Source organism: Cynoglossus semilaevis, chromosome 19 (genome assembly GCF_000523025.1).
Source record: "Cynoglossus semilaevis isolate Cse_v1.0 chromosome 19, Cse_v1.0, whole genome shotgun sequence".
In the NCBI taxonomy this organism is placed as follows: Eukaryota; Metazoa; Chordata; class Actinopteri; order Pleuronectiformes; family Cynoglossidae; genus Cynoglossus; species Cynoglossus semilaevis.
Window position 1 is genome coordinate 7619493 of NC_024325.1, and position 27910 is coordinate 7647402.

Sequence of the window (27910 nt, forward strand, 5' to 3'; positions counted from 1 at the left end):
GAAATCTCAAATTCAATCCATTTAATTGGACCAAACTGCTGTCACTGTCAAAATGAACAGGCAGCTGATTATAAACTGTGACTGAAGAGACCTGGGATTTTGTATGAAAGAAATTACAAAACTCAGTAACAAATATAAACATGCCCCCCCTCACCCCTCACCCCTCTCTCCCTTGCCCCACACATGTATAACAGCAGCCATCATCTGACCTGGCCATTCAACTGCTGTCAGCACCACTCACTCCTTCAACTCAACACATCCATCTGTGTCTGAAAAAGGAAGCAGTAATGAAACCAACATGGTTAATGTTGGATGCAATTTTAATACAACAGGTCAGTGTCACAGTGACCTGTTTCCACATGGCTGACAAAATGAAAACTGAAAACAAGGTCAGGGGCCAACAGCCAACAATAACTTGTTCCTCTATGTTCACTAAATTCACTGATTATTTGCATCAACTGAAGATAGAGACTGTGTTCCTATCAAATGTCCTTTTATTTTAAGAAACGGAAAAATCCGATGAAGCTAGATGGAAATCTGTGGCAAAGGCTTCCATTCAAGGTCGGTTAGAAATTTGAAGTTTGCTCTGATTTCACAGTAATGAATTCCTTTTTTAGGGTTGAAAAGACACCTGTCCATAAACCTTTGCACTGACCTTTGTGTTATGCATCACCTGTTGCCGTGAGAGGCGGGATTTAAACTTCTGTGACAGCCTCAATAAATAAAATGTATTTCCAGACTGTGGTTCAAACGTCTGTGAAGGCTGCAGAAACGACCAAGGCCTGGACGTCTGAAATAGAGCCTGCGGGAATCACATGTCTATTCCCAGCAGCATTCTCACGCACAATGACATGCAATCGTGGTCAAGATGTAGCAATGTATTCACGATTCAACGTTTATTATGTTTTGGTCCAGTCACATATGAGCCTTGAATGGGTTCTGATATATACACGTAGGCAATGTGCTACACAGGCTGGAAGCTGTTTTCCCTTTGCAGAAATCATATAACAACAATGATTTGGTTTCACTCAAGCAGATAATTAGTCAGAGATGTAGCTTTGAATGACTACCAATAAAATGATGACTTTACAAGGAACAACTTTTACTGGCGTAAATTATATTTATTTTATCTGGATTAATTATGATTTAAAGTAAGAACAGGTGATATGAGCATCATATGACTCTGACTTTCCTTTATCTCCTTAATTTACTTTTCTTCATACATTTGTAACAGGACTTACAGAAACTAAAGGATTTAGTTTGACACATACTGTGTATTTATAGTACACACATACTTCATGTATACATCCATAGGATTTCCCACTGAACTCACTGAACTCCTGCATTGATACTTTCAGCTGTTCTGTCTGAGGGGTAACTACGGTGCATAACCCACAGCATGACACAGATGAAATGTCGCCCTTATGTAACATTAAATATAAATGAGGGGGGGTGGGGGTGTGTGGTGTAGGCCATCAAACCTCCCCACATAAATGAGGGGGGGTGTGGTGTAGGCCATCAAACCTCCCCAGGGACACATCGGCATTCAAACCTTGAACTCTGGGCCCGATACAAACATGTACCATGTATTGTAATGTACCAATGTGTTGAGCTGATACTCCATAACAACTATTCTCTACAGTCAAAAATTTGTGAACAGAGCAAACTGAGGGCACATTTGAAAGGAACTTGTTCTAGTTCTTAGTTGCAGTAGAAAAATAAATTCCCCTCAAAGAACCTTTATAAAAGTGTTTGGACTTAAAGAATAAAGTTTTTTCCAAGGTCTTTTTTTCCATGGACTAGACACAGTCTAGTTCTGCCACAGTTATGACCAGAAATCTACCCAGTTCCCTGAGACTCCTTCTAAAAATCACTGGAGTTCCTCTGTAAGGTCAACGACCTGCAGGGTGGTGGCTGCACATGTGCTCCACCAGGTCACCTTCAACCTGTCTTGTTTGTATTTCAGTAAAGTGAGACGGGTCAGCATGTCACGAGAAAGTCACAGGCTGCGGCACGTCATCAGCTAAAGTCACTCATGTAGTTGACTCTGTGAAGACAAGGACTTTGGAGGGTGGGGTCAAAGGTCTACAATGACTTATTATTATTAAAAAACGATGCTACGACATACTGCTGCAGTTACTATCTTAACTTAACTACATGCAAGCAACTGATCTTTTTCAGGAAAAGTTTGGCTCAGTTCCAGGGAAACTATGTTTTGTTTTTTTATCATTCAGCTGACCTTTAGCTATACTGTAAATATTTTTGGGCTTACTCATCAGCGTTTTGCTTTTTAGGCAGTTTATGTAGGACACAGAAAGAACACAAAAGCATGTGCTGTGTTATAAAAAAATACTAATTAAAGCTATTAATCTGTTTAACTCCCATTATAGGGGAAAACTAACTCTAATTAGATATTTTAAGATTACTGATCCAGGACCAAAGATACTTGTTTTGCTATGTGTTTGTTGCATACTTAACTTTATATAACAGAGACTGAAGAGCTGATTCTCAGAAGTCAGGAACATTTCTGTATTTCCCCTGTTCCTAACATTCCAACATCAGCATGTCATCCCTGTTTTGTGCAAATTACTGTTGAATCCTGTTCTGACACAAGTCAATCGATGCACTTCTATGATATAACAACCACAGAGCCTGTAGGATATATGGAACTCTGTGCTGCTGAAACCAAAATCTCAGTGAGGCTGGAATCTTTCCAAACATTAACACACCCCCTCCCTCCCCCCTTTGCATTAGTATAGGCTACATCCAATCATGTACACTGCAACTGGCCCACAAAGTTTGACCCACTTTCAGAGTGGCTAAAGTTAGTCTTTGGCCAAGATCAGAAAGGCCAGTTTTAGATAGCAAAGGTCTTAGTAAAACATATTTTTACTCTCACAGTAACAATACAGTAAAGAAAAAAATTAAAAACACTAATCACATGTATACAATCGGTCAAACTGACTGCAATATTTCACAGCTTTGTTTTATCTGTTGCTTAATTTTAGAACCAAAGTGTTGGTGTCTGTATATTTTAAATGGTTACTTTAACTGTTTATCCTCTTACTTTCAAGTATTTGTTTACTAGCCGTTCAACGTATTATTATAGCGCAACAGTGAGTATGATTTCTTCACAAAAAACAATTCCTTTTAACAGGTCACTTTCAATTTTACTCAATTTTACTTAAGGTATTTGTCTACTGACGTGTATCAAATATAATCATTTTATTACGCAGTTCCTCATTGTTATTTCTACTGGCAGCTGCTATGTTTCTTTATTTCTTTAAACACTAACTTTCACCGTGTATTTTTTACTCTTCTTTCCCCCGTCTACTCAGCTCCTGTAACGCGGGCGAGTTCCCCATTTTCTCTACATTTAAATCTATTTGGAGAATTATGGACTTCTATTTTTCAAAAGCAACTTTATTTTTAATATCTCTGTCACTGACTGCGCTTCTAGCCTACTGTATATATTTAGTCTGCGCGCGCATGCACACGGACACGAGCAGCAGCATCTCACGTTTCATGGTCGTGGCTTAACGTAGTGCGTTGTTTCAAGCCGCGCCTAAACTCGTCCTGGTGCCATTTACAGAAATATATGAGATTTCACATGTCTTACCTGATTTCCACAGCCACACACGTGCACAGATTCATATCTTACACACACATATATACGTATGCATACAGAAGAGTTAAAATGGGGTGCAGAAGAGAAGAAAACGCACGTGTGCTCTACGGCGTGGTGCGCTTTAACTTTTACGCACGGACGGAAACGCTTGGCTTCCCCGCTCTGCAATTCGTGCGTAAAAGCTGCGAAACGCACATTTGTCCAGTGCATTCTGTAATGAATGTTATCAAACACCCTATCAACTCCTGTTTGCATGCATTATACAGCGTGATTTTGCAGCAGATCCTTACCTTGGAGAGACGCTGCGGCGGCGGGTGAAGTAGTGCTCCGAGAGAGTGAGTCTATCAGGGGTCTTATAAACCACAGCGGCGTGGACGCGGAGCTGTCGATAAAGCAAAAAGTCTTTGTCTGAAGGTAGTTGGGAGAAGTTAAAAGTCTTGGCTAAGTGGGTTCCTATGGGTGGGAGGGGGGATACACACCAATGACCCCGCCTACCACGAACGTGAAGCAGCAGCCATAACCAACTTCCCAAAGTGGTAACGGGGCAAAATCTGCTGTCCCGAAGTCGTTACAGTAACGTCAGACAGTGTTACACCCTTTCATAATAGAACATGATAGCAGGAAAAAAAACTTTACTTTCAAAAGTACCTGGAGTTTGCACGAAGGCCTTGCATTCATTCATCTTCGACTGCTGAATTCTTTACATGGTCGCAGGAAGGTGGAGGGGTTGGGGGGAATCGAACCAATGCCAGCAGTCGTCGGAGGAGGGCGGGGTGACATCCTGGACAGATGACCAGTCCGAGACAGGGTCATATACAGAGACTAACAACCATTCATACTTACATTCATACACGTGTTTCATTTTAGAGTGAGGTACTAACCTAGTCCTGCACGTTTTTGACTGTGGTAGTAAACCCAAGGACACACGGGGAGAACGTGCAAAGTGCCCCGGGGCTGAGCCAGCATCCTTCTCACTGTAAAGGAAAAGCATTAACTTGTCCCTCCACCATTTTATTTAATTACGTCAAACCCAAGTGCAGATACATACATTCATATAACACCTCGACAATTTCACCTTTGGACCAGAAAATTAATTCTGACATTAAAGTTTTTCTCATGTCTTCCATGTCAACAAATCATCTTCTGCCCATTGTCCAACACACCAAACCAAATCAACATTGTCTCTCCATCTTCCTCCCCCAAACACCAGCAATTCCTCTGATCTACTCAGGTCTAACTTTTCATTATAATAACGCCCCCCAACCCAAGTATTAGGTCAGTAGTTATAGAATTACTGAAGTTCAAAACCAAGGTGACCACTGAGCATATCGTCTGCATAGTGCTGCATTTTTACAGTGTTTGTAGCAATGCTATCAACATGGTGTTTACTTAACAAGTGCATGTTTTTCACCAAGTCATTTTGCAGCAACAGATTAACAGGCTTTCCTGTCTTGTCATATTAATTGGAAAAGGTTGATGTCAATTTTTCAAATTTATCTTTTATTCACAGGCAAACAGAAAACCTAAATAAGTCCCACAAAGGCTGTCATCTCTTGATCAGCGAAAAGGTTTTTTTTTGTAAAGGATGGGGGAATTGTACAATTAAGCGAGGTTTAAAGGGCGAATATGCAGTCAGTTTGTCTTTTTAGAATAGTTTTTGGCACACTTAATTCTGGGAGTGTTCAAACAGACGTCTAAAGTAAATCAAAAAATTTTGAAAAACAAATGCTTATGAACACGAATAAGTTATCCTTTTAAAATACTGCCAGCATATAATAAAACTGTTTGGAGCTGACAACAGAACTTTTATTTCAGCATTAGTCCTTTGTTGAGTGGTGCATCAGCGTGTTTCTGTACAGTTTTTACAATATTTACAAGTGTTTTATTACCTTGTGGTATCAGTAAATTGATCTGGTTTCACAATGTTTTGTTTTAAAAAAGGACTCTGGCCACATGTCAACTATGACAAGGCTTCCAGAAGTGGTTTGATGTCTTTAAAACCAAACTCTGCTGCCACTGACATGATGTGGTCCAGGGCCTTCATGTAGCCAAGCATCCTGACAACTTCTTTGACTTGATCCCTGTGGGTGAATTGAAATGTGCGTTACATCCAAAACAATTGCAAAATTCACTCATTTAAAGTTAACAAAACTTAATCGAGCCTCTTACTTCACACTGTGTCTCTCCAGGTCAGAACCACTGACACTGCTGCGGTGAAGTGTGTTTGCAAGGTGACCCAGATATCGACACAACGGCTCCAACTGAGGCAACGTCTGCTGGGCCTTCATCCCAAGGAACCAATGCTGCGGCAAAACCTCCACTACCTGAAAACAGTAAAGAGAAAAGTTAGAACGCTAACTCCCAAGATGTCGTCCACAGATGAGTAGCTCCAAAAACAGCTGACCTTCTGACACTTGTGAACATTCTCCTCTGCTGTGTCCGTGGTCTGTAGTGCAGACAGAATGTATCTGTTCAGTGTGCTGTCCAAAGCCAGGTCCTTCAGACAGGAAGTGGATAAGATACCATCCCACTGCAGGATGTTTCCCAACAGCTGCACAGAGTGGGAATAATAAGAATAATTTAACAACATCCAGTTCATATCATTAATCAGGCAGTTTGTTGTAGGCTTAACTGGATTTGTTGGAAAAGAATGACAGTGTTATCAAACATTAGCACCACCTAATGGTCAAGACAATTATCTTTTTTTTTTAACTTTCTACATAGCACCAGAACCTTCATTTTCACTTTAACCTAAAAAGTAACATATACTTCATCATTTTATTAAACATTCTAAATAAAGACATGGTAAACATGACAGCATTTGACACAAACTATAAACACAGATCAGAAATAAATATATACATATTTTGCTACCACTCAGCCATTTTCTAAGGCGGTCCAGCTACGACCAATTTTTTTATCTGATTAATCATGAATAACTGTGCAGAATCAAATTAGTAATTATTTACAATTAATCATGATTATTTTAGATAAATAAACATTCCTAAATATGTAGGAAATATTTCAGACAGAGGACCACAAACCTTCACACAGGACCAAAACTGCCTCTGGTAAAACAAGTACGGTCCACTGTTCTTGTTGTCCAACACACTGAGGGAAGCAAAAGGCATATGTTTAATCCAACATCAGAAACAAAGAAAAAAATGCATGTACACATGGGCTACACACTTTTTGGGGTAGAGTGGAAGGAAAACATCTTCATCCAAAGTCCGCCTGGTTCGTAGGACGATAGATTTTAATAGCTCCTGGAAGAACAGGGGAAAGTTTTTCCATTTAAGAACTGTGCTTTTTTTTAACAGGTGGAAGTACAACATGGGTATGCAGGCAGTCTGAAAACAAGTGCAGTACCTGTGTGTATTGATTGTCCCCATGCAGCACAGTGGGGTAACCTTTCAAGAGTCTGCGAATGAAGCTCACCAGTCTGGCTGTTTGATTGGTGGACAGTGGGTCCCACGCCTGCTCCACCAACACTGACATATGAACAAACAACAAACATAATTTCAATTGACTTGCTGCAGTCTGCACTGACTTGAGCTGTTAATCGCAGCCAGTCTTTTTGTGTGTGGGTCACTGAGTGGTGTTTGCTACCTTTTAGTTTGGACAGGATGACCTTTTCCACAATGGCAGGCAGCAGACCAATATCTCCATCGTCTTTCTGCAACGCAATGTTCTCCTCAAAGCCATAAAACAGCAGTGACTCAAACCAGAGCATGTACTCGAAGTTTGCACACTGTGCCTGCACAAAGTGAAAAACAAGGGGAAATTATTTAAGAGGTATCTCACATGCTACAATCAGCTGTGTTTTTCTTGTGCAGGGTCTTCACTCTGTTCATTATTAAGCAGTGATGATGGTGGCGGAGGTGGTGGTAACAGCGCTCTAATTGATTATTGCCACCCTTCTTCAAAACTGAAGACTCTCAATACCCCTCATGTTGCCACACTAGTATGCTAATTAACAAACATCCAAGTGTGTTTAAACCTGCAGGGCAGTGGTCAGATCATCAACAAACAATGTCACAAGTTATTGTAGCCAAAAAGTTCAACACTCATACGGCATTTGATCAGGATTTTTCACTTTCATGTGATCAATATTCAAATCAAAACAAAAGTTATTTCATTTTTGTGTTTAGACTTTAATGGAGAAAACTGTTTTGCAATTTTGATGAATAACATTTTTTTCTTTCCTTTTCTTATGTGATGAATATAGGTGTTGTACTGTGGATTTTGAATTTAATAACATCAACAAACAGTTGAGACACTACTGTGCGAAAGCACCAAGTACAGGTTAATCCCGCTGTCCAAACGCCTTCTGCCTGAGGATCAATAGTGGTATCTCACCTCCAGTGGGCTCCAAGTAATGAGCTGCAGCCGGACTAAAGGGCTGAAAAGTTTGGGCAGACAGAGGCCAATGTAGGCGTCTCTGTATGAGTCGGGAAAATCCCTGCGCCACACTTCGAAACGAGATTTTATGAAGTCCAGAGAATGAAAGTCGTCCACCACGTCTTCAAATACTTTCTTACATTCTCTGCTGATTCGTTCTGTAAGAGACATGTGCAATCAGCCCTGAGATCGAACGATTAAAAAAAATCTAACAAGAAAATTAATTTGTTAATTTAAGCCACAACACATCAGACCTTTTTCCATGTTGAAGCTGGTGATGTCCGTAGATGTTTCCTCATCATCAGAAGATAGCCCTTCTTTGTGTTCGGCCCTTTTTCCATTCTGCTCTCTAGCTTGTCGCCTTCGAGTTCTGCAAATACAACACCCACACACAGATTTCCTTTACTTACCTGTTACTGTATTATTTCTTCTCAATACTTGAAACACACACACACAAAAAAGTTTCGTACCGTCGTGCTTCTCTCTCTGCTATCCTCCTCTGACGACTGTGTTCTTGGTATGCAGCACGATCTCGACCAAAGGAATCTAAGTTAGGAGCCATGACAGCTTTATCTGCAAGAGAGAAGTGGCATTTCAGAGGCAGCAAAGAAACATCAAACACCCAGTAAACAGATCTGATTCAAGAATATTAACATTGTCTAAAATTTATATTATGAATTTGATAATCAATGTAAAATCAGCTAAAAGTAAAAAAAAGGTTTGACCTGGATTATTTTCTATTATACATCAACATTTTTTTAAACATTTTGTTACATTTCATTCTCTAGTCACTTACCTGTCTGCAAATCTCTACATGTGAATGTAATGGAAGACATGACACTAATGTGTTTGTCATCTTTTTACTCAGTGACTGGCTGCTTGCACTGAGAGTACAAGCCACCAGCTGACTGAGAGGAAGAAAGGAGCTCAGGAAGCTCCTTTAATAAAACATCTCCAAAATCAAGCACTACCTCACTCACTCAGACTAACATCTTGTTTACTCTTTATCACATCAATGACAGAAATATTAGAAAGGCAAAAGACACATTCAGATACACACAAGCGCACACACACACACTTACAGAAATCTAACAAGGCCGTTCAAATAAATCATAAAAACCTTCAAGATGGACTGACTTGAAAGGCTTGCAAACTCCGACGATTCATCTTTTATATCATCCTGTCTTCTCTGGACAAGCCGTGAGGTCCGTTGCCTTAGTAACTGGTGCATGGCAGCCTCCAGCTCCAGGATGGCAGGAACCTGAAAAATATGATGCCTTCTGTGACCTCTGACCCAAACAAAAGTGGGGCTCCGAGGCACAGGGATGTCTTGCTGGAGCAGGATGGACAACAAAACACTAGAACCATAATATTGTGAGTGTCAGGTGAAAACCAGGACTTTTTTTTTCAATGTCTATAATGTACTGAAGTTGGGGATTGAGGCGTTGAAGCAGCTAAACCAAGGTTAAGTCACTGTTATAGTCAATGAAGTTGAATCGAGTGGTTTTGACCCATCACTGACAGCATTTAGTCCTGGTCATAATGTTTATGCCGTAATAATGGACTCCACTGAGATGATAATGGACGGCTGTTGTCTCGTGCACTGAGAACTGCCTGAATGAAACAGACAGTCAGACTGAGGAAACGCGTTGGCAGCTGAAAGTCTGCCACACATAAATGCTGTTCTGCAGCTGCTGAATTAAGAAAATGTTATTTTATTCAGGCAAACATTTGATTTACAGCTATAAAAATAGACACACAATCATAATGTGATTTCACATAACTGGACTCTTTTAAATAGATCGGAGTGTGTGTGAATTAACAGCAACACAAGCATGTTTTGGTGTGAAAAATCAACTTGTCTTGCAGTAACCAGTGAAACAGTTTAAACAACAGTAAATGTAAAAGGATCAAATACAACTAATGATGTTTTTTTGGAAATTCATGCAAAAATTAAAAGAAATAGCTGTGATTCCACCATATTGTACAAACATCACCAATTTGCTGCTTAAGATAAACTTAGGACATTTTTGGATTTTGAATTGTTCAGAGTCTAATGATTCAACTTTAAAGACCACAATAAAAGTTCGAATAGCATGTACACAAAACTGGCTAGTCAGGCGACAAACTTATTCTCTCTTACCTTTTCACTGAAACACTCAAGCAAGTCTCCAACATACCCTCGCATCTCTTGCAAGAATTTGTATTTTTCTTCATTGTCATTGGAAGAGCCCTCCAACTGCTGAATGCTATTCTCAGAGGAAGCAAGGTCGTCGTCGATTTGTCTGAAGTGCTTGGAGTTTGCCTGGTGGCCTGCACGCATGTGGCTGAGTCTACAGGCACACGACATACAGGAGAGCACATTAAAAAAAATAAGGAACATCAAAGTTTTAGTTTACACAGTGAATGGTTACTTTGGGAGGGATCAAGATATCCCTTTTTACACCCCGATGACAGATTTGTTGAAAAAAATGTTAGTGCCTCTGCCGTCCTCTGCTGACCCTACCTATCCTGCAGGCGTTTCTTTACCAGATCAATTGATACTGGGGGCAGATCAGTGATTTGGGCCCCAAAGTGAACAGAACCATTGTCTGCTCGGCCAGTTGTCTTGGCAGACGTTGGGGCCACTGTGCTATAAGTGAAAGGCATGCTGTAGGAGGCTCCGTATGGCTGGCTCTCGTAGCTGTTCTGGTAGTAAATGGTGGTGTCTTCTGGCTGGGTGGTCTGGACCTAGCAAACCAACACAAAGCGAGGTTATAGCTGGTCAGGAAAAGGGTAAACATCACTATTTAACACTGTTTGATGTTTGGTTTTACCTGTGGTATGCTGATTCCTTTTCTTATCTGCTCCTGCTCCCAGCGGGTCACCTCCTCATCCTGACCTGTGTCCAGTGCCTCATCATCACTACCTTCAATACCTGTAGGTAGAAAGTTGGTGTCCACTTTACCATTTGTTTAAAGGTAATAACATTTATTCTGTGTCCAGCCAGCAGAGTAGTAGTACCTATCTCTTCAGCTATCTTTTGTCTTTGGCTCTTCTTTTTGACACCACTAAAGCGAATCCTCTTCTCTGCCTCATCTTCGTCGTCACTGACATCTTGATCTTCTGATGCATGACGTTTCTTGGGAGCTTCTGCCTCAACCAATGGTGCGTCACCTCCTAGTTCCCTGGCTAACTGTCGTCGCTTTCTGGCAGCATGGATGAAAGCTGCATCAGGAATTTCTCCTAGAGACAAGGAACATGTGTAGGAGAGGAGTCCAACTTTGTGACCAACTCAAGGTGGAAAATATACACTGGTCACTAAAAACATTAGGCAAGCAGTTACTTCTGAAAATGAAAGCTTCATACCTGGTCTTAGATTACCGAGGGAGGACAGTGTGTTGAAAGCAGCTCCAGGGTTGTTGCTTTTGGACATTTGACTTTGTGCTTGACCAGCTTGGTTCCGTCCTGTGTCGTTCTGCTCATCATTACTATCCACCTCCATTTCCTCCTCCCCCTGATCACTTCCTGTTTTGCTAATGACTTCCTCTTTGATGGAAACTAGTGGCAGGAGTGGTGCATCTTTGAAAAAAATAAATAAATAAAAGAACAATTGAGACCTAAATTTAGATGGTTTTACATTGACATGACACATAATGTCATTACACCTGGAATCTGGAATAACTCTGTACTTAAGTTAATAAACCTAAACAGGTATGTTTGCATGTAAAAAAAATTAAGAAGCATTTATAAAGTAGCAGCAAACCTGAAATGAAGTAAATTTAATTACACACGGGACATAGAGATGTAAACAACGCAAAGAAAATGAAAGGGGCCAAACAGAGTGGTCAGCATTACTGTATAGTGGTGGAATGAATGACAACACAAGGTAAGTATTTTTTTAATTTACTAGCACCACATCCTTAATTACAGATTAACATTAGTGCAAATCAATTTGAGTTCCATCTCTGGGTAACACTGCAAACAAATAGAACAGAAATGTGATGCATCACAATCACATGAATAGTGTGCCTACCTGATTTGCTATCTGGTCTGGTGATTTCAGTCTTCTCCAAATCTTCCTTATATTCCCTCTTTAGTTGTTTCACAATCTTCTTGCTGTGAGTGGATTTTTTCACTTTGAACACCTCTAATCCCTCTGTTTATAAACAGTACCAAAAGAGACAGTGGGTGAAACACATTGCGATTTGTGGTAACGCTAGACCTGTTTAGGTTATAAGAATATATGATAGAGAGACAGGGGTTGAAAGGTAAGCAGCATACCTTGTCAACAATCAAATATCATCCTAGCTATCTAGCTATTATAGCATAGGTTTTAGCCTGTTACCTTCTTCGTCGTCGTCGAAACTCAGCAAACTGCCTTTGGTCGGTCCTAGCACCACAGGTATATCTTTGACTTTCTTTTCCTTTTTAAATCCTCGAATTATGTTAGTGTTTGACAGAAAGCCGTTGCTGTGTGTGCTATCAGTGTGGTACTGTGCTGAAGCATTGGTGGAAGTCTCCATGAACGGGATTTCCTCCACCACAGGCCCAAACGATGTGGGCGCCAACGGCGGCCGCTGGCCCTCCTCCTGCTCGTCTTCGTCGGATTCATTCCTCCGTCGAATGTTCGCTCGTTTTGCCTTTTTAAACATTGTGCTTCCTCACAAACCCACCAACACGTGCTTTAAAAAATAAGTTGGAGCCAAAAGAAATCATGGACACAACGTCTTGCAGCCATTTTGTTAGACGTCGCCTCTCTTCTTCGCCCGTAACATTTAAAGACAGTGCGGTAGCATCAGCTTGCTAGCGCCCCAATGGGACAAAGGTGGTAAAGCCGCTCATCAGTTCTGACAGATAGATAAACAGATAGATAGACACAAACCCTGGGGAGGATAAAAACATAGTTTAAATTTTGAATATTTTATTTTATTTCACCCACATACTCTTCTCGATTTGAAAAAAAATGTACCTTGTACATATAACTGGGGTGTCATGTAAAATGTAACATGTCTCTCAAGCTTCCTTACACAGCAAATCAAATACAATTCTAAATTCCATAATATACCATGCTTGCTGTGTGTCTGCCTGTAAACTGTTAGATTGAAATAAATCATATGCCTCTTCTACTGGGGACAGATTAGAGGTATTCTGGGCCTATGGCATGATCAGCTTCTTTAATAAATGTCAGACATGTGCGGTGCAGTTAGCCGAGGTCATTACAGAGCCATTACTTGACATGGTGTAGTCAATGCTGTGGCAGTGATAATAACTGCTGAAATTAAAGTGTCCTCACAGATGAAGCTGGAGGGATGTGCTGAAATTAATTAATGTCAAGACGGCTCTTTGCCATAAAAAACAATAATTAGGGGGAAATATCTTCCAGTCAATGGAACAATTAAAATTTTAAAGTCGCGTTTTACATTCATAAAACATTTTCATGAGCACAGAAGAAAAGCGATTTTAAAGCATGTTGCCCAGAATTAATATTTTTTCAGGCACTGTGGCAGCAAAAAATCTCTTTTGATAAATCCACTTTATTACACTTTATTACATCGGCAGTACGTAAGTGGCTCAAGTATCTTTATGTTGATAAAATCCAACAATTATACTACGAAGTACTAAGTGCAGTGCTTTTAATTCTTGATTCCGTGGCGTCAACATGGTTGAATAGACACCACAGAACAGACACATCAGGGATAAAATCAAATCTGTGTTGTTCGCTGGTAACACCTGGTCTGCAGACTTCAGCATGTATGGGACTAATATTGTTCTTACTTTTACTCGGGACTGTGGTCAATTTACTTTAACTCTACCAAACTCTATACAGAATCTCACACAATGAACCTCACAAAAACACCTTTTAAGTTCCACTACAGCACCACTTGGAGGCACTGTTACTCCTTGAAACCGTGGAGCCGCGTCTTTATTTTTGGCCAAGGTGCACTCATAGTTCCCTCATGTTTAAATGCTAATGAAATACAATGACATTTCCTGATCTAGAGAATGTACCTGATACAAGTCAGCATGAATATAGATCAATACTGTTACTCAAAGGTTCCGACGGCTTATTGAATCACTCCTCTCATCACCAAGTAGAAGCCGATGTATGAGTCATTGTCAAACGAAAAACAACTGATTAGTGTGGGCTCTGCCTCGTTATTTATGTAGATGCTTGTGTAAACACATTATAAAGCAAAGAGGGCAGACTGCATGTTTTTTTTTTTTGCCCCCCTCAAGTCCAGCTGTGGGAGCGATGCAACGTTAAATTGCTCCAGAAGGATTCAGGGGACTGTAAAAGTAAAAGTCATACAAGCCAAGGTTTCATTTGCACTGATGGAACAAACATCAGGGTCAAATAACCTGGCTTATTAAATACACACTGTGTGTGTCAGGAGTTAATGAAGATGGAATGAGAATAAAACGTGAGGCGCAGTAATGGAAGGACAAGAGGACGATGCCTCTCGGCGGCCACTTCCGTAGCGCCTATTCATGGTAAGGATCAAATTAAAACGTCAAAATACATCAATATTTATTAAGTGTTGTGCTTAAAGTACCAATCCTACACATGGACTATAAAACCCTAGGTATTTCCTCTTAAAGTTTTAGTCGCATTCTACAAACTGTGAGTTACGTGAGCCAGTTTTCTTTAAAGAGGGATATCTAAATTTGGAGCTTTTCATATTTCCCAGCGTGCTCAGGTAATAGCATCCTTTGAAGACGGATGATTAATGTTATGATACAAGCACACATACAAAGGCACATCAAACCTGACTGCTGTGGATAACTAATTATACTCATCTGGAACAAGGATCTGGATTCACGGAGGTAATTTCACACTATTTTACTCCTCCTCCAGCAGAGCAGGTCTAACTCATGCATGCATGTGCTGGGGCACGTGGCCATGGTTCACCATCAATCACAGAGATGAATCACCTCACTTACTGTCTCTGTTACCAGGGACACAAACAGTTGGGACAGAAATGAAACAAAACGAGCAGATTAACAAGGTCATACTTACAGAGAGTTTGTAACTAGTAGTAGTTTGGTCATTTCCCTCCATTATGTGGTTCCATAGTGTGGGAGTTATCATACATGTCTTACACACCTGCCTCACACACACGCAGAAGGTCTTAAGTTTGATGCCCAGGGGAACCACATACGTCATGGCGCCTCCCATGGCAGCCTGTTTGCATTACAAAGACTCCCACTGTGAATTTCCCCAACTGTTTGTGAAATTAACTGACCGGTCCTGTGATGGACTAGAGAACCATACAGGACGCTGCCCTCTCCTGATGACTTCTGGGATCAGCTCTAACTCCTTGCATGTCTTAAAAAGGTCTGAGCTCTGTGAGATGAAGTGACGGATGAATGGTGATGACCAGAAAGGGTTAAAGAGCAGGTAAATACTGCACCACAGACGTCCGCCGCTACTGTTGGTATATGGAACATAGTATCTTGTGAATACTGCAGTGACCTCCATATCTCTCCTTCATGCATTGGAAACAAGTTGGACATTATCCATTTCATATCTCCCTCCAGCTCCCTTGCGCCTCCCACACCCTCCAGTTTCAGTTAACGCTGCCCCCATCATAAGGAGAGGCAGTTGTCTTCACTGCTGCGGAGAGGAAAGTGACAAAGACTTTGTGCTGGAAAAAGTAAAGTTGTCTTAAAGTACTGTGTCAGCAGCATCACCTCTTCTCTCTTCTCAACCGACTCCCTACCCATCAGTCAAGATAACATCAAAGGCTGATCACAGGAAGACCTTGCTGCCACTACGTAGCCTGTCCTTCTATTCACATCTTCTCCCTCCAGGGTACGTCCACGAGCAGGAGTGTACTCGTTATGAGGATTTAAGAAAACCAGCACACCCTGATCTATGCCCCTGACAGAGGAGAAACAGAAGCATCACTTCAGAGACGGTGGTGAGAACTCGGCTGCTGCTGCACCTGTGAGCAAAGCAAACTTAAGGCTTTAGTCCAAAAAAAAAAAAAAAAAGAGGAGATGAAGGAGATGATGTGCCCGATTAAATAGAACACGAGGAGAAAATAATGATGTTTAAACCCACCTTGAAGCTTCAAACTAGTAAATAAATGATGTGCTCGAGAAGACTCTGGAAACGGCTACACCTGCGGCTCGGTGCTTAAATATTCATTTCCTGCCATAGTAACGCACACTTGAGTGCGTGTATAACTCAGAAGAGCCTGTGTATGTGTGTGTGCGCGCGCGTGTGGGTGATGCACATTGAATTTGATAAATCTGCGTAGCAAGAGACGCTTCTCACAAACTGCTGTCTTCAAGCATAAAAGGGAGAGAAAATTTGGGATATATTTTCGACTTAATGATGAACTCGAAACTCTCTCATTGGAGCACAACACTGCGGAGATGAGACCAAACACGCTGCCTGCTTTTCATCTGCTTCTTTGCTCTCCTTTCACCCCTGCAATGCTCATAATGGTGTTAGGATTAGAGCTGGATGTGTTAGCTAAACTTCTCATTTGACACCAAAGGAGTGCAAATGCAGGAAATAGCATTAGGAAGAATGCGTTGCAAATGAAAGGGAGATGGTTCCAGAAGAAATCTCAACATTAATCTGTAAACTTTTACCAGATTGAAAACTCTGGAATGTGACATCAACAGATGAATTCTGGACAACAGAAGTTGAGGAAAGTTCTGAGACGTTAGTTTACTTTAGTTCTAAATAACAATCACTGTTGAGTGAGTTTTCAATTATTTATTTTCAAAAGCATCAAAAATGTTTCAAAAATGTTTAGGAGTTTGTCCTAAAGGTAATTCTCAGGAGTCTTTTTCAAGTTCTTTAAATTTCTTGCTGAGCTAAAGGTTTTACCCCATTTGCAGTAGGCAAGTCCACATGTCCCGCCTTCTTCTCAGCATAACTCTGATTGGCTCTCATCCTCAATTGTTTTGTTTCAGTTTACACGATGAAATCCGTGCGGCGTAGACTTTGTTTATGCTAGATTTTTTTTGTGTAATTTTTGCCAGGGAACCAAAACATCAACACGCCTGTCATCGCCCTTTGGATATACAGTATTTCAGAACAGAAAGTTCAAATTCAACACTGTCTCCGAGAGCGTTTCATAATGACTTTTTCATTCTTTTAATCCAATTTTGAAAAATTTCTGTACCATATCAATATATCATTGACAAAACAAAATCAGAAATCAGTTGTCAGAGTAAAACCCACTCCCCCTTACCCACAAATTACTACTTGACTATTACCTACTTGATTAAAATGAGCACACTCATTTGGTCACTTTCTCTCTCCACTCCACTCTCCATCAGTGTCCGCTGATTAATCATACTATCTGACTGCTCGTTAGACCATCTCCCGACCTAGTATTGAGCCCCCCCTCCTGCCCCTCCCAACTCTTTCACCAAGACTTCATTTCACTTTTTTTTCCTCCCCCCTTCTGCCTCCTCTCCTCATTTTTTATGCAGTGTATGCTTCACAGACAGTCCTTCAGGGTCTTTTCTCTTCAGTCTGCCTGAGTACAGATATTTCAGCACCTTGATTTCAGAGTAATTACATAAGGATAAATGATGACTCTCCCTGAATGCACCTCTCTGTCAGCCCATCAGGAACAGGCCCTGGGGCACTGCAATCACTCTCTATTACTCTGCAGGAGGGAGTTTGAATCTCCCTGAAGTTTATATGGAAAGACAAAAAAAGTCTCCTTATCTCCTTCTCTTGATTTCAGAGTAATTATATCAGAATAACTCTACCCCTGAATGCTTTTCCTGTCAGGCTGACAGGAAAAAGACCTGCGGCACAGCAATCACACGCCACCTCGCTGCAGGAGAGAGTTGCGATTGCCTGAGAGTTTGTATTTTCAATTTTTCCTCAGCATTTCTTTGCTTGAATTTTACTTACACAACAGCTTTGGTTGAGCATGAACGCTACTCCTTCAGCCACATACTGTGTCACACTCATATATATATATATAAAATCCCACCAGGGAGTTGCCAAGGGCAACTGCAGTGTACTGTTTTTTTTCACTGAATAGCTGGGGATTGCTCATAGGTACTTCAACAAGAGGACAACTCATTTACACTGGTTACAGTTTTTTTAATGCTACTTTTTAGCCTTTGAAACAAAACTTTATATTACAATAACTTCATGAATTTCAAACTTCAGTAAAGACATTTGTTCTTGCGTAAAACCATACAATAGTCACTTAAAGATATTTTTTTCTCCATCCTTTGACTAAAGTACTTTTTATTTTTATAATTTCTCCCCTCTCCTTTAACACAGTGCCCTTTATTCTTGAAGGCCGACGGCTGTGTGGAGTTCATCTGTAAAGAGCATCAACATTCAGCCCAGTCTTGTGTTTGATACAAAGAAAGTGAACAACAACAATTTGAACACTAGGGGAAAAAAAATCGACCTTTGACTTTGTACTATTTCCTCAGAGAAACACAGCGGATTTAAAAGGCCATCACTGCTCCTGCCAAAGGCCTCGCACCAGGGCCTTGATTTAATCAGTGCCCAGCCAGGGGAGAGGCCAAGCAGGCAACAAAGCTGCTCTCCTACCTTGCACCCTCCTGCCATCAGCGCTCCCTGCAGGTTGACCCAGGAGAGGCCATCCCTCTGCCTCCACCCTGCACCTGCATTATTTTTTTTGAAGATGAGAGGAAGTGAGCGTAAACGGGAGGGGTAGTGGGGGGTGGGTGTGTGAGGAGGAGAGGGAGATGAAACCCTCGTTGTTCTCTTTGAACTGTTAATCACTGTCTTTAAAGCTGACCTTGCTTTCCGTCTCCCCTGCTGTGTTTGGCTCATAATGATTAGCTATTTTATGTACCCCCCAATAAAGAGCTCTGATGGAGGTTCACTATGAACTATGATTCCCACCTCAGTCCCAGCCATTCACCTAATTTTCTTTCTCAGTGCTAAAACCATATATAACCAGGGGAGAACTGCACATTGGTGTCCAATCCATACCAACTGCCACTAATTAGCTATTTCATCAATAACCTATAAATGAGGTCGGAATCCTGTTGGTGATGCTCTCCAGCTGACAATGAGACCTGGGCGTTCAGATTGTACCTGAAGACACCTGACAGTTAAATTTGTCATTTGCAGCCTCATGACTTCCTCCAAATGTCTGGACAGGAAAACTGCACTCACTATCAGGCTGGACCGATCAATATTCAAGTCGGTCAGGGGCTCGGGCACACATGCCTCCCTGACCTCACTGTAACAGGGCTGCTTGAACTCTGCAGAGAGCAGAACCAGGGCCAAATATGTGAACCATCTAATAGTTTAAGTGTCACAGGGTGCTTCTTAGGGCAAGATTTTTTTTTGTTGTTAGAAGAAAAGGTTTGCAACAATCTTGGTTCATTTTATACATAAATAGCCATTATTGTTATTATTATTTCTGCCATACATTTACAGTTAGAGATGTGTTCTTGTCAACTTCCTTCTACAGTACAAAAGCATGGTGTCAGGTTTGTGAGTGTATCAGTGGAACCACCAGTCTCTGTCCAGTATGTGGCCCTGTCATGGAGCAGTGAACTTTCCACAGAGTGCCCCCCTCTGACCTGATGACTGCTGTGTGATCCTGAAAAAGATTATAAGTAAATAGAATGAAGAATAAATGAAAATATTAGCCCCCCGCCCACACACACTCGACTGTAGCTGTTGTTTTGGCATTGACAAAATCCGTAGAGAAATACAAAACATCTGGTTGTGAGAAAACAAATCTGGTGTAAATTGTTTTTGTAGTAGTTTAACAGCTCAGTGTGAACCTTGTCTCAGGTTCTTCTTATTTGATGCGTGATGATCAGCGAATATCCAAACCATTTGGTTCTGATTTGGTCCCAAATATTCTAGACCCTGAACAGACCCACAGGGTAACTGAAGGTGGGCACGAGGGGCTGAAGAAGCGCTGGGTAGTGGGGATCAATCAATCACTCCTGTTGGTTTATATTGACTCTGCAATCCCACTGGGCTCCTCCTCCTCCTATTTGCTTTCAGGCATTTTGTGTGGGTCACGGTCAATTTGCTTTCAGGCATTTTGTGTGGGTCGATGAAGGAGCGTGCCTGGCTTAACACTCACCTTTTATAGGGATACTTGTGTGTGTTTTTGTGTAATAAAGAGTAGGAGGCAAATTAGAGGGTGAAAAAAAAGACTGAATGACCAGAGGAACATAATAAATCCACAGAGGAGACTAACACAGCACAATTGAACAATTATCTTCCAACATGATCTGTAAGCAGAAATAAAAAAAAAAGCTAAAATAATCCACCTGTCCAGGGGATTCAGATCTTATATCCTGATGACAAGAGGAAAAAACATCTGAGTAACTTTTTGAGAGAGTTCACTGCTGGGACATTGGAACTTCAGTCACCAGATCTGTTTTTCACAGGGGAACCCACCAAAGTGACAACTCTGTTGATATCGATGGCAGAGACATCAGGAGCCTACAGTATACAGAGCTGGTCACTGCCACTGACAGCATGACAGCAGGACTGCCAGATAAATCTGAGGAAAGAAAAGACAACTTCCTTTGCATCTATTATCCATCCATCGCTTCTGAAGTTGCTTAAGTTCAATACGTTTTCCACAGGGCAAAAGTGGAGACAAAGTACTCCAAATACAATGGAGGGTGGCGACTTGACACCTCTGAAGAGCAGAAGACGACGTGTTTTTCATTTGATGTACGACGTTGGATCAAAGCTCTGCTCACTTTCTGTTCATCTGGATCAGTTAACTGAATGTTAGTATTATTTATTATTTATATAATTTTATTGTTACACCGTATCATGTGATGACAGCGTGTCAGTTTGACAATTTAATATATTTATATATGTTCTGATTGAAATGTCCTGCTGTTAACAGGAGAAAATGAAGGATTTTTAAATGAACCAAAACATGTCAAAACTCTTTAAAACTAACCATTACAAACCTCTGAATAAATTTCTGTCTTAAACTCAAAATATAATTTGTAAACTGGAGATTCAGGTCAAATTCTGAGGACTATTAACTCTGGAGGACACTGAGATGTTTGGTGGGTTGGACCCCAGGAAATGTCCTTCAAATGTGACGACTGGAATCTGTTACTGAGCTCACACAGGTGTTTGGGATTAATTAGAGACACAACACAGTGAAGGTCTTTCAATTGGCATCAGCTTTAAATACCAATCACTATTTATATGGGGGTAATACTGTAATCTCAACCTTTTTTTTAGTTTTGTGGGATAACATTTGTTTTTCCTTTTAATATTTTGCCTGAAAAAACTGCAGCTGCATTTTTTTTTTCATATGCAAGGCAGAAATGAAAATTAGTTTTCCGGAGCCATTTAATCTAAAACTCCTTGGTTGACGTTAAAACTGAAATGTGTTTCAAAACATCGCTCTGATGAAATACAGAGATAAACGACTTTGTCATCTGCATTTCTGCTTCAGAGACAATCAGATCAGCCCCCGTTCCCACTCAACCTCTTCACTACCAGAAGGGTTTTACTTTTGTGCTCAAAACATAGATTTAATTAACAGTGTTTGGCCTAATAGGAGGATACAGCTTTTAATTTGTCCTTTTGTATGAATTTAGCAAAATGCATGTGAAAAGCTACGGGGTTTTTTTTTTAGGGAAATGGATAGTTAGACTTTCTTTAGCACAAGTGGTCATCAATCATCTAAATGATGTGGTGCCACGAGAGTGTAGTGACAGGCGCTGAGTGATGGATGATTGACAGGTGATGATTACCTGGGCTGAGGGGTGTTTCTGGTCCCGAGGGTGAGACTCTCCAGGGCTTTTACTCTGTTGGTTCTGCAGATGACTGCAGAGTCACCGAGAGGAAAAAAAAAAAGAATTTAAACTCAATAAATCAAAATCTGCCTGTCAAAAAGATCAACAATTATATGACTGCAGTGTCCATACATTTGGAAACTAATCATTTTCACAATTTTAACAGCAACCAAAACAACAACCAAAAAAAGTGAGATTAAGTGACATGAAGTTTGATTGAAGTTTGATTCGTAACATGGCTACAGTATGTGAAAGTTACTGTTACTGAAGCCAATGTTTGCATAGGAGTAAATACTTTTAGAGACCGAGTACTTCACAGAATCAAACAACCTGTGGCTCTGGGGCAGAAAAGCAAAAGGTTCGCTTTCTGTGAAGAACTTGGTGAAATGGGCTTTTTTTTATCATCCCAGAGTTTGCCAGATATTTTCTGACTTGTCAGTTAGTGGTTCGACTCTGAGCTGCACCAGAGGAAACAGGGTTTCTTTGAACTAACAGTTCCACTCAATAGTCAGGAGCCGAGGATAGAGCTGGGTTGAGTTGAGTTGAGCAACAGTGGGTGGAATGACTCAAAGAGGGAATAGGTTCAACATTGACAAAGCACACTGGCAGATGACATGGATTTTACCTCGCAGGATTACTACAGACTGGTATCTCCTTACTCCTAAAACAAGGTGTGGTTGACATTCTGATGGAATTTGAAAAAGAAGTGTGTCAAATCTTTGGAGTACTCGTGTTTAGAATAGACACAGAATGAGGTGTAAGAAATATGCCCCGTTAAAAACAGTAGGTAGCTTTTATACTATAGGCCTAGACTGCTCAGGGAACTCCCATGATGCACGGTACACTCTCCATCCTCCATACTTTTCTTATAATAATAGAAATGTGTCCACAGATTACCGTTAATAATTACAGTTGTATGTACATTTAAATTCTTTTTTTTATGGCATGTCTTCTACTATGATGAAGAAGCCTGTTATGGTGTAATCAGCCTAAATAATGTCACCGACTGGTTTTACACAGGTGGCGTTATTGCCACGTCATTTATTATTTCTTATCAAACCATCTATTTTCTCCTGCCTCATCCTGTCCAGGGTCACAGGAGAGACTTGGATCCAATCCCAGCAGTCTTCGGACATCCCCGACAGTTGGCCAATCCGTGGCCGGGTCACATACAGAGACCAAAACAATCATTCACACTTACTATCACACCTATGGTCATCGGTTCAATTACCTCAACCTAATTGAGCATCCATCTATTGGATTTTGTGAGGCTGTTTTACTCTGACCTACCCACAAAGAGCCATATGTAACAGGAGACAATTTGGAACAAATGTTGAGGAAAATGTAAACATTATTTATTTACTCTTTCATATTAAAACACATTCTCTACCAAACAATTATATATTCTCTAAACATAATGTTTTTTTTTTCTTTTCTCTTCTTCTTTCCACTAACTTTCAGGAAATTTCCAGCAGTAATGGCATAAAAACAGAACACTGCTGTAAATTATTTATTAAAATATTCACTATTTCTTCCTCTGTCTTGCAAACCAGCTCTCGCTCACATGACACTGTTTTCCATCTTGTGCTGCTTTTTCCTACTTTCCACACAGAAGGAACTTTCTGTCTAACTTTGTCAAACCTCATTTTAAACTTCCTGTTTTCAAAGATCAATAGAAATACAAACATGCGAGGCCTGTACGTTGCCTCCACGCTTTTTTGTGCAGTGATGAAAAAAAAATGCTCCGACTCTTTGCCTTTTCTCTTTCCTATTTTTCCAACCTTAATCTGAAAATCTTTAATGTTCGTAAACAGATGAGAGTTTAACTGTGGGAAAAGCAGGTTCATAGGAAAGAAGTGTAGCAATAAAAAAAAGTGAGTCAGTAACATACGTACCCAGACAGACATAAATATTAATATTATATTCATATCTTTTTCTGAAGAGCTGCACAACAATCCCCAGCGGGACAAAAAGAGAACAGGCGTAAGAGAAGAGACTCAGGTACAGAGGTAAAATATTGTACACAAAAAACCCCTGAAATGTAGAAAGTGATGCCTGAGAGCAGAGCAGTCTGCACGACTCCCAGACCACAACTCCTCCATTCTGTTACTGCTCTCTTGTTCTGTAGGGTTCCACCAACAGCACAATCGCTGAATATGTTTGTTTTTTTTAAACTTATATAGAATGAATGAAGGTGGCTTTGTAATTACTGAGCTATTCTTACAAACATTTTACATTAATCAGAATATTAAATATATTAAATACATATATATGTTGTCCTCTGCCTATATATATATGTTGCCCTCTGCCTGTATTTTCTCATTTTAACTCGTGGTTTTATATATTGTTGCACAGAAGGCAAGACATGTCATTATCTCAAGTCACTTACTTTGTACAGTTGATTAATCAAATGCAAATTTAGTTCAATTTGGATATCTTGTCAACTGAAACTAAATTAAAATTGAAAATTGAGAAATGCCACTCCGTAGAAATAGAACTGAGATGTTCATCACTCTGGCTCCTGGTGGAGACTTCATGCTACTACAATTGAAATGAACTGTAAGTCCAAGGACAAGGATTGATGTTTCTTGTATACGTCTTTCGGCAAAGTGTGTTTTGGTTTTGGCTATACAAATAAAAATGGATTTGATTCAAACGCCGGTGCCGGCCCTTGACTATTGTAAAAATTCAATTTATTATGAAGGTTATACATTTGGAGAGAGTTTGATTTCTAAGCTGCAGAAAGCTGTTGTGAATCACAAAAAGCCCAAAAATTGTTCAAAGCTGCCTTAACACCATGATGAATGCCGCTGTTCATGATTTGAGCAGCCAGCAGGACCAGTGCAACGGCTCAGAAGTATTGATTACCTTTTTTGTGAAGTTTTAGAATCAATACTCTGTAGAGACTCTCTCGCAGCGCAGTCTCATCAGCAGACCGTCGTCGTCCTGCTACTGTCTTATTTGAATATGTTTCATTCTTACTGCTGTAACACTGAGCCTCCAGATCCATTTGCAGTTTCATCAGATCCATCATTCGTCATCCTCCATCAGACTCAGCAAGTCATCAACCGCCATCAGTGTCAGAAGTCTGCAGGGATTTACAGCAGCTGCTCGGGCCCAATGTGTTTAAATCCCAACACCTCCTCACTGCAGATCCCACACGTCAGTGACTCCATAAAGACTTTATCATCATATTTCACATACAATGTGTGGTAAATAATGTATTTTTCCCACCGTGTGGTTCCTCCTGATGTACGGGAGTACCTCTGCCAACACGTGGCTCCTCGTGCTATCATCGTGTTTTGACAGTGTAAGACATGAAGCTGAGTGAAGAGGCTTGTTTTAGCAATGTGTCTGCAGGTGTCTGATGCAAAAAAATTTGTACATTTCTCAGTCACAAATCCCAGTGAAACATCCGAGTCTGATTTTAACACAACAGCGAGAGAAAGGATCATCAAAGACCTCTGTATTCGCTAATGGGATTCATGCAGTGATAACATTCATGCAGTTACACAAATATAAATAATGAAAAAAAAAGAAAAAAGAAAACAGGCTAAAACAGCGTCAACCTCTTCTGAGCACGGCTTTGTGTGAGACACACACACACACACACACGTGACCCCTCTCACCACAACAGCACTCCCTCACTTCCTCATCTCACAACTCATTCATAATCCAAACTGATACTCCTTGCCTCCGCCTTCTTTTTCTATCTTTCCCACCTACCAACCTTCTGTTCTCACATCCTAAAATATCAGACTGCTGAACACTACGCTCTGTCGCTGTGAGCCTCAGGCCAATTAGTGTGATGTTGCAGCATTGTTATCTGCCGGTCCTGGTGGGTTTTCTCCTGCCTGCTCCCTGTTTGTTGCAAAACAAACTGCTGCTGCTCCTGCTGCTGAATGAGAGGATAAGTCCTCTTATTCATGAACATCCACACACACACACACACACATATCTATCTATCTATCTATCTATCTATCTATCTATCTATCTATCTATCTATCTATCTATCTATCTATCTATCTATCTATCTATCTATCTAACAATCAATGCATTTACAGCTGGAATGATTGGATTCTATGACAATTGAAGTTTATTTTAATATGAAAATATTCAAAACTTCAATTTAGGTGACATAAAAAAGTTCTTTTTTTCAAGTCAATCATAATGTTTTGAGTTGATGATCACAGGAAGGAAATGAGGGTGATGTGTTTCACTAAAATAAATAATAGGTCTTTATTTTCATCATTTTGTCCTCAGCAGTCAATGTGTGTTAAATGTTGTTGACTGTTGTTATGTGCAGGACAGAAGTTATGACAAAGAAAAAAAAACACTCCATCAGTTACTATGGAAGAAAGGTCGGAAATGAATGCAATAAAACGTGTCAATATGAGCAGAGCATTTGGGAGACGGCATGAGGTCATTTATCATCTGCTGAGTGGAGCTCAGCAATCACTAAACATCACTTTTGATGATTTTATTTTTTCTTTTTTTTTTTTACAAAAGACTATTATTGTACCAATCTTGGCTGCTGCAACTTTAATGAACTTTAATGCCAGAAACTGAGATGTGGGTGGAGGATATGGACCTCCCCACCACTGAAGCCCCCCGAGGGTTAAGGCAACAAATCAATTCAATTAAATGTTTGACAAATTTGATTTATTGCTTTAATCATTTGTACACCGGCAGGCAACACTCAGTCTACTGCAGCTTTAACATATTAAAACCATTTAACTGCATACTCTTTGGGTACTGCAGAGCCACTTAGCGATTCGCTGACCTCACCGAGTGATGGAGGGAGAGAGTTTGTGGCGACAGCTGCCGAAATAAACTCTCTCACTTTCTTTGGCTCGCAGAGATGCTTGAAGCTGGCCGTGCGACCGAGCCACAGCAGCTAATGTCAGTGATGATGAAGTCATAACTTCTGGGCCAGTTGAAAATGACTGACCGTGGGTGTCTGTGTGTGTGTGCAGTAACTATTACTTCACACACTCCTCTTTTTGACTGATACGTTCATTAAAGCTCACATACGACCACAGTTACTTTACAGCACAACCTAAGGCTGCAGCTGTAACTCCTCCCCTGTGCGACATATAACCAGTTCTCAGTGATGCTGGTATCACTTGTGGCAGCCAGGTTTGTGGAAGTTGTCAAACCAGGTGATAAAACGTGTGACACACCTGTCAGCTAACTATGTCACTGTTCAGACACATCCAGAACCTTCAACAGTTACTTCAGTTACTTTAGCCTGGTGGCGTTGAGAGGAAAGGTTATTTTCTTTTTCTTTTCTTTTTTTACTATATATTGAATTAATAATGACAACATAAAACCATTTCAAGAATCAATCTTTAATGTTCTTTCTTATATACCTCCTTCCTCCATTTTCAGCTGGTCCCTTCAGGGGTCACCACAGCAGATCATCTGCCTCTATCTCCCACTCTCCCATGAACTCCACTGCTTTTACTTCAACTATCTCCATGTCCATTTTCACAACATCCACAAATCTCCTGTGAGGTCTTCCTCTTCTCTTCTTTCCTGGCAGCTCCATCTTTAACATCTGTCCAATATATTCACCATCTCTCCTCAAATCTCTCCCCTCTCTGTACCTTCCTGTAACAAGCCTGATCCTCCAACCAAACTGTCATGACGGCAGACGATAAACTGCCTGGTTTAAAAAAAAATGCAGTGAAATCAATGGAATTTTCAAATTTATTCCATAGAGAAAAAAGTCAATATCACAGCAGCAGATGAGTCAGTGATGCAGAAATATGTGTTAATCAAGCACCTGAGGTTGATCACAGCCGCCGCCGCCTCATCTCCCTGTGGTGATGCAGTGTGGTGCAGTCACACAGAGACTGCTGGGTTTGTCTTGTCATCTCGGACACACAACGCAATCAATTGTTCACGTATTAGTGCTGACGCTTTCATTTGACACGGCCCTGCGTATCATCCGTTTGACAGAGAAGGCGATCGTCTGCGATCCCTCCGTGACCTGCACCTCTGCGATGCTGATGCATGCTGGTAAAATAATGGCTGAGGGAGGGGCCTCCCACTCTGGTCAACACCTCTTGGAGACCCTCCCCTCTGTTGGGAGGCTGCAATTGAGATAATAATAATAATAATAATAAT

At 40.7% G+C, this 27910-nt stretch overlaps 2 protein-coding genes across 2 annotated transcripts in view; both read right to left on the reverse strand.

The window, feature by feature from the left end:
* slc7a1a (solute carrier family 7 member 1a) overlaps nucleotides 1-4270 on the reverse strand; it is a 14782-nt gene extending 10512 nt beyond the window's left edge. Inside the window, exon 1 of the mRNA XM_008332677.3 lies at nucleotides 3919-4270. The gene's annotated coding sequence lies outside the window, so the exon portion shown is untranslated. The remainder of the gene's footprint in view (nucleotides 1-3918) is intronic.
* Nucleotides 4271-4628: 358 nt separating this feature from the next.
* On the reverse strand, nucleotides 4629-12779 carry paxbp1 (PAX3 and PAX7 binding protein 1). Its single transcript, XM_008332680.3, has 18 exons — nucleotides 12357-12779; nucleotides 12045-12167; nucleotides 11378-11590; nucleotides 11033-11254; nucleotides 10846-10946; nucleotides 10536-10759; nucleotides 10173-10362; nucleotides 9167-9290; nucleotides 8500-8602; nucleotides 8284-8399; nucleotides 7988-8187; nucleotides 7238-7385; nucleotides 6998-7119; nucleotides 6818-6894; nucleotides 6673-6739; nucleotides 6033-6179; nucleotides 5798-5952; nucleotides 4629-5709 (listed from the first exon to the last, which is right to left on the reverse strand). Exons 1-18 carry the CDS (start codon nucleotides 12661-12663, stop codon nucleotides 5589-5591), a joined length of 2760 nt encoding a protein of 919 aa, XP_008330902.1. The 5' UTR covers nucleotides 12664-12779; the 3' UTR covers nucleotides 4629-5588.
* Nucleotides 12780-27910: the final 15131 nt, after the last annotated feature.

Excerpts from the sequence above, each read along its gene's own strand:
- paxbp1 (XM_008332680.3), bottom strand. The coding sequence starts at position 12,663 with ATGTTTAAAAAGGCAAAACGAGCGAACATTCGACGGAGGAATGAATCC. Across the intron at positions 8,400-8,499 it reads GCAGAGAGAGAAGCACGACG|AACTCGAAGGCGACAAGCTA; the intron begins GTACGAAACTTT and ends TTGTATTTGCAG. Across the intron at positions 5,710-5,797 it reads CTGGAGAGACACAGTGTGAA|GGATCAAGTCAAAGAAGTTG; the intron begins GTAAGAGGCTCG and ends ATTCACCCACAG.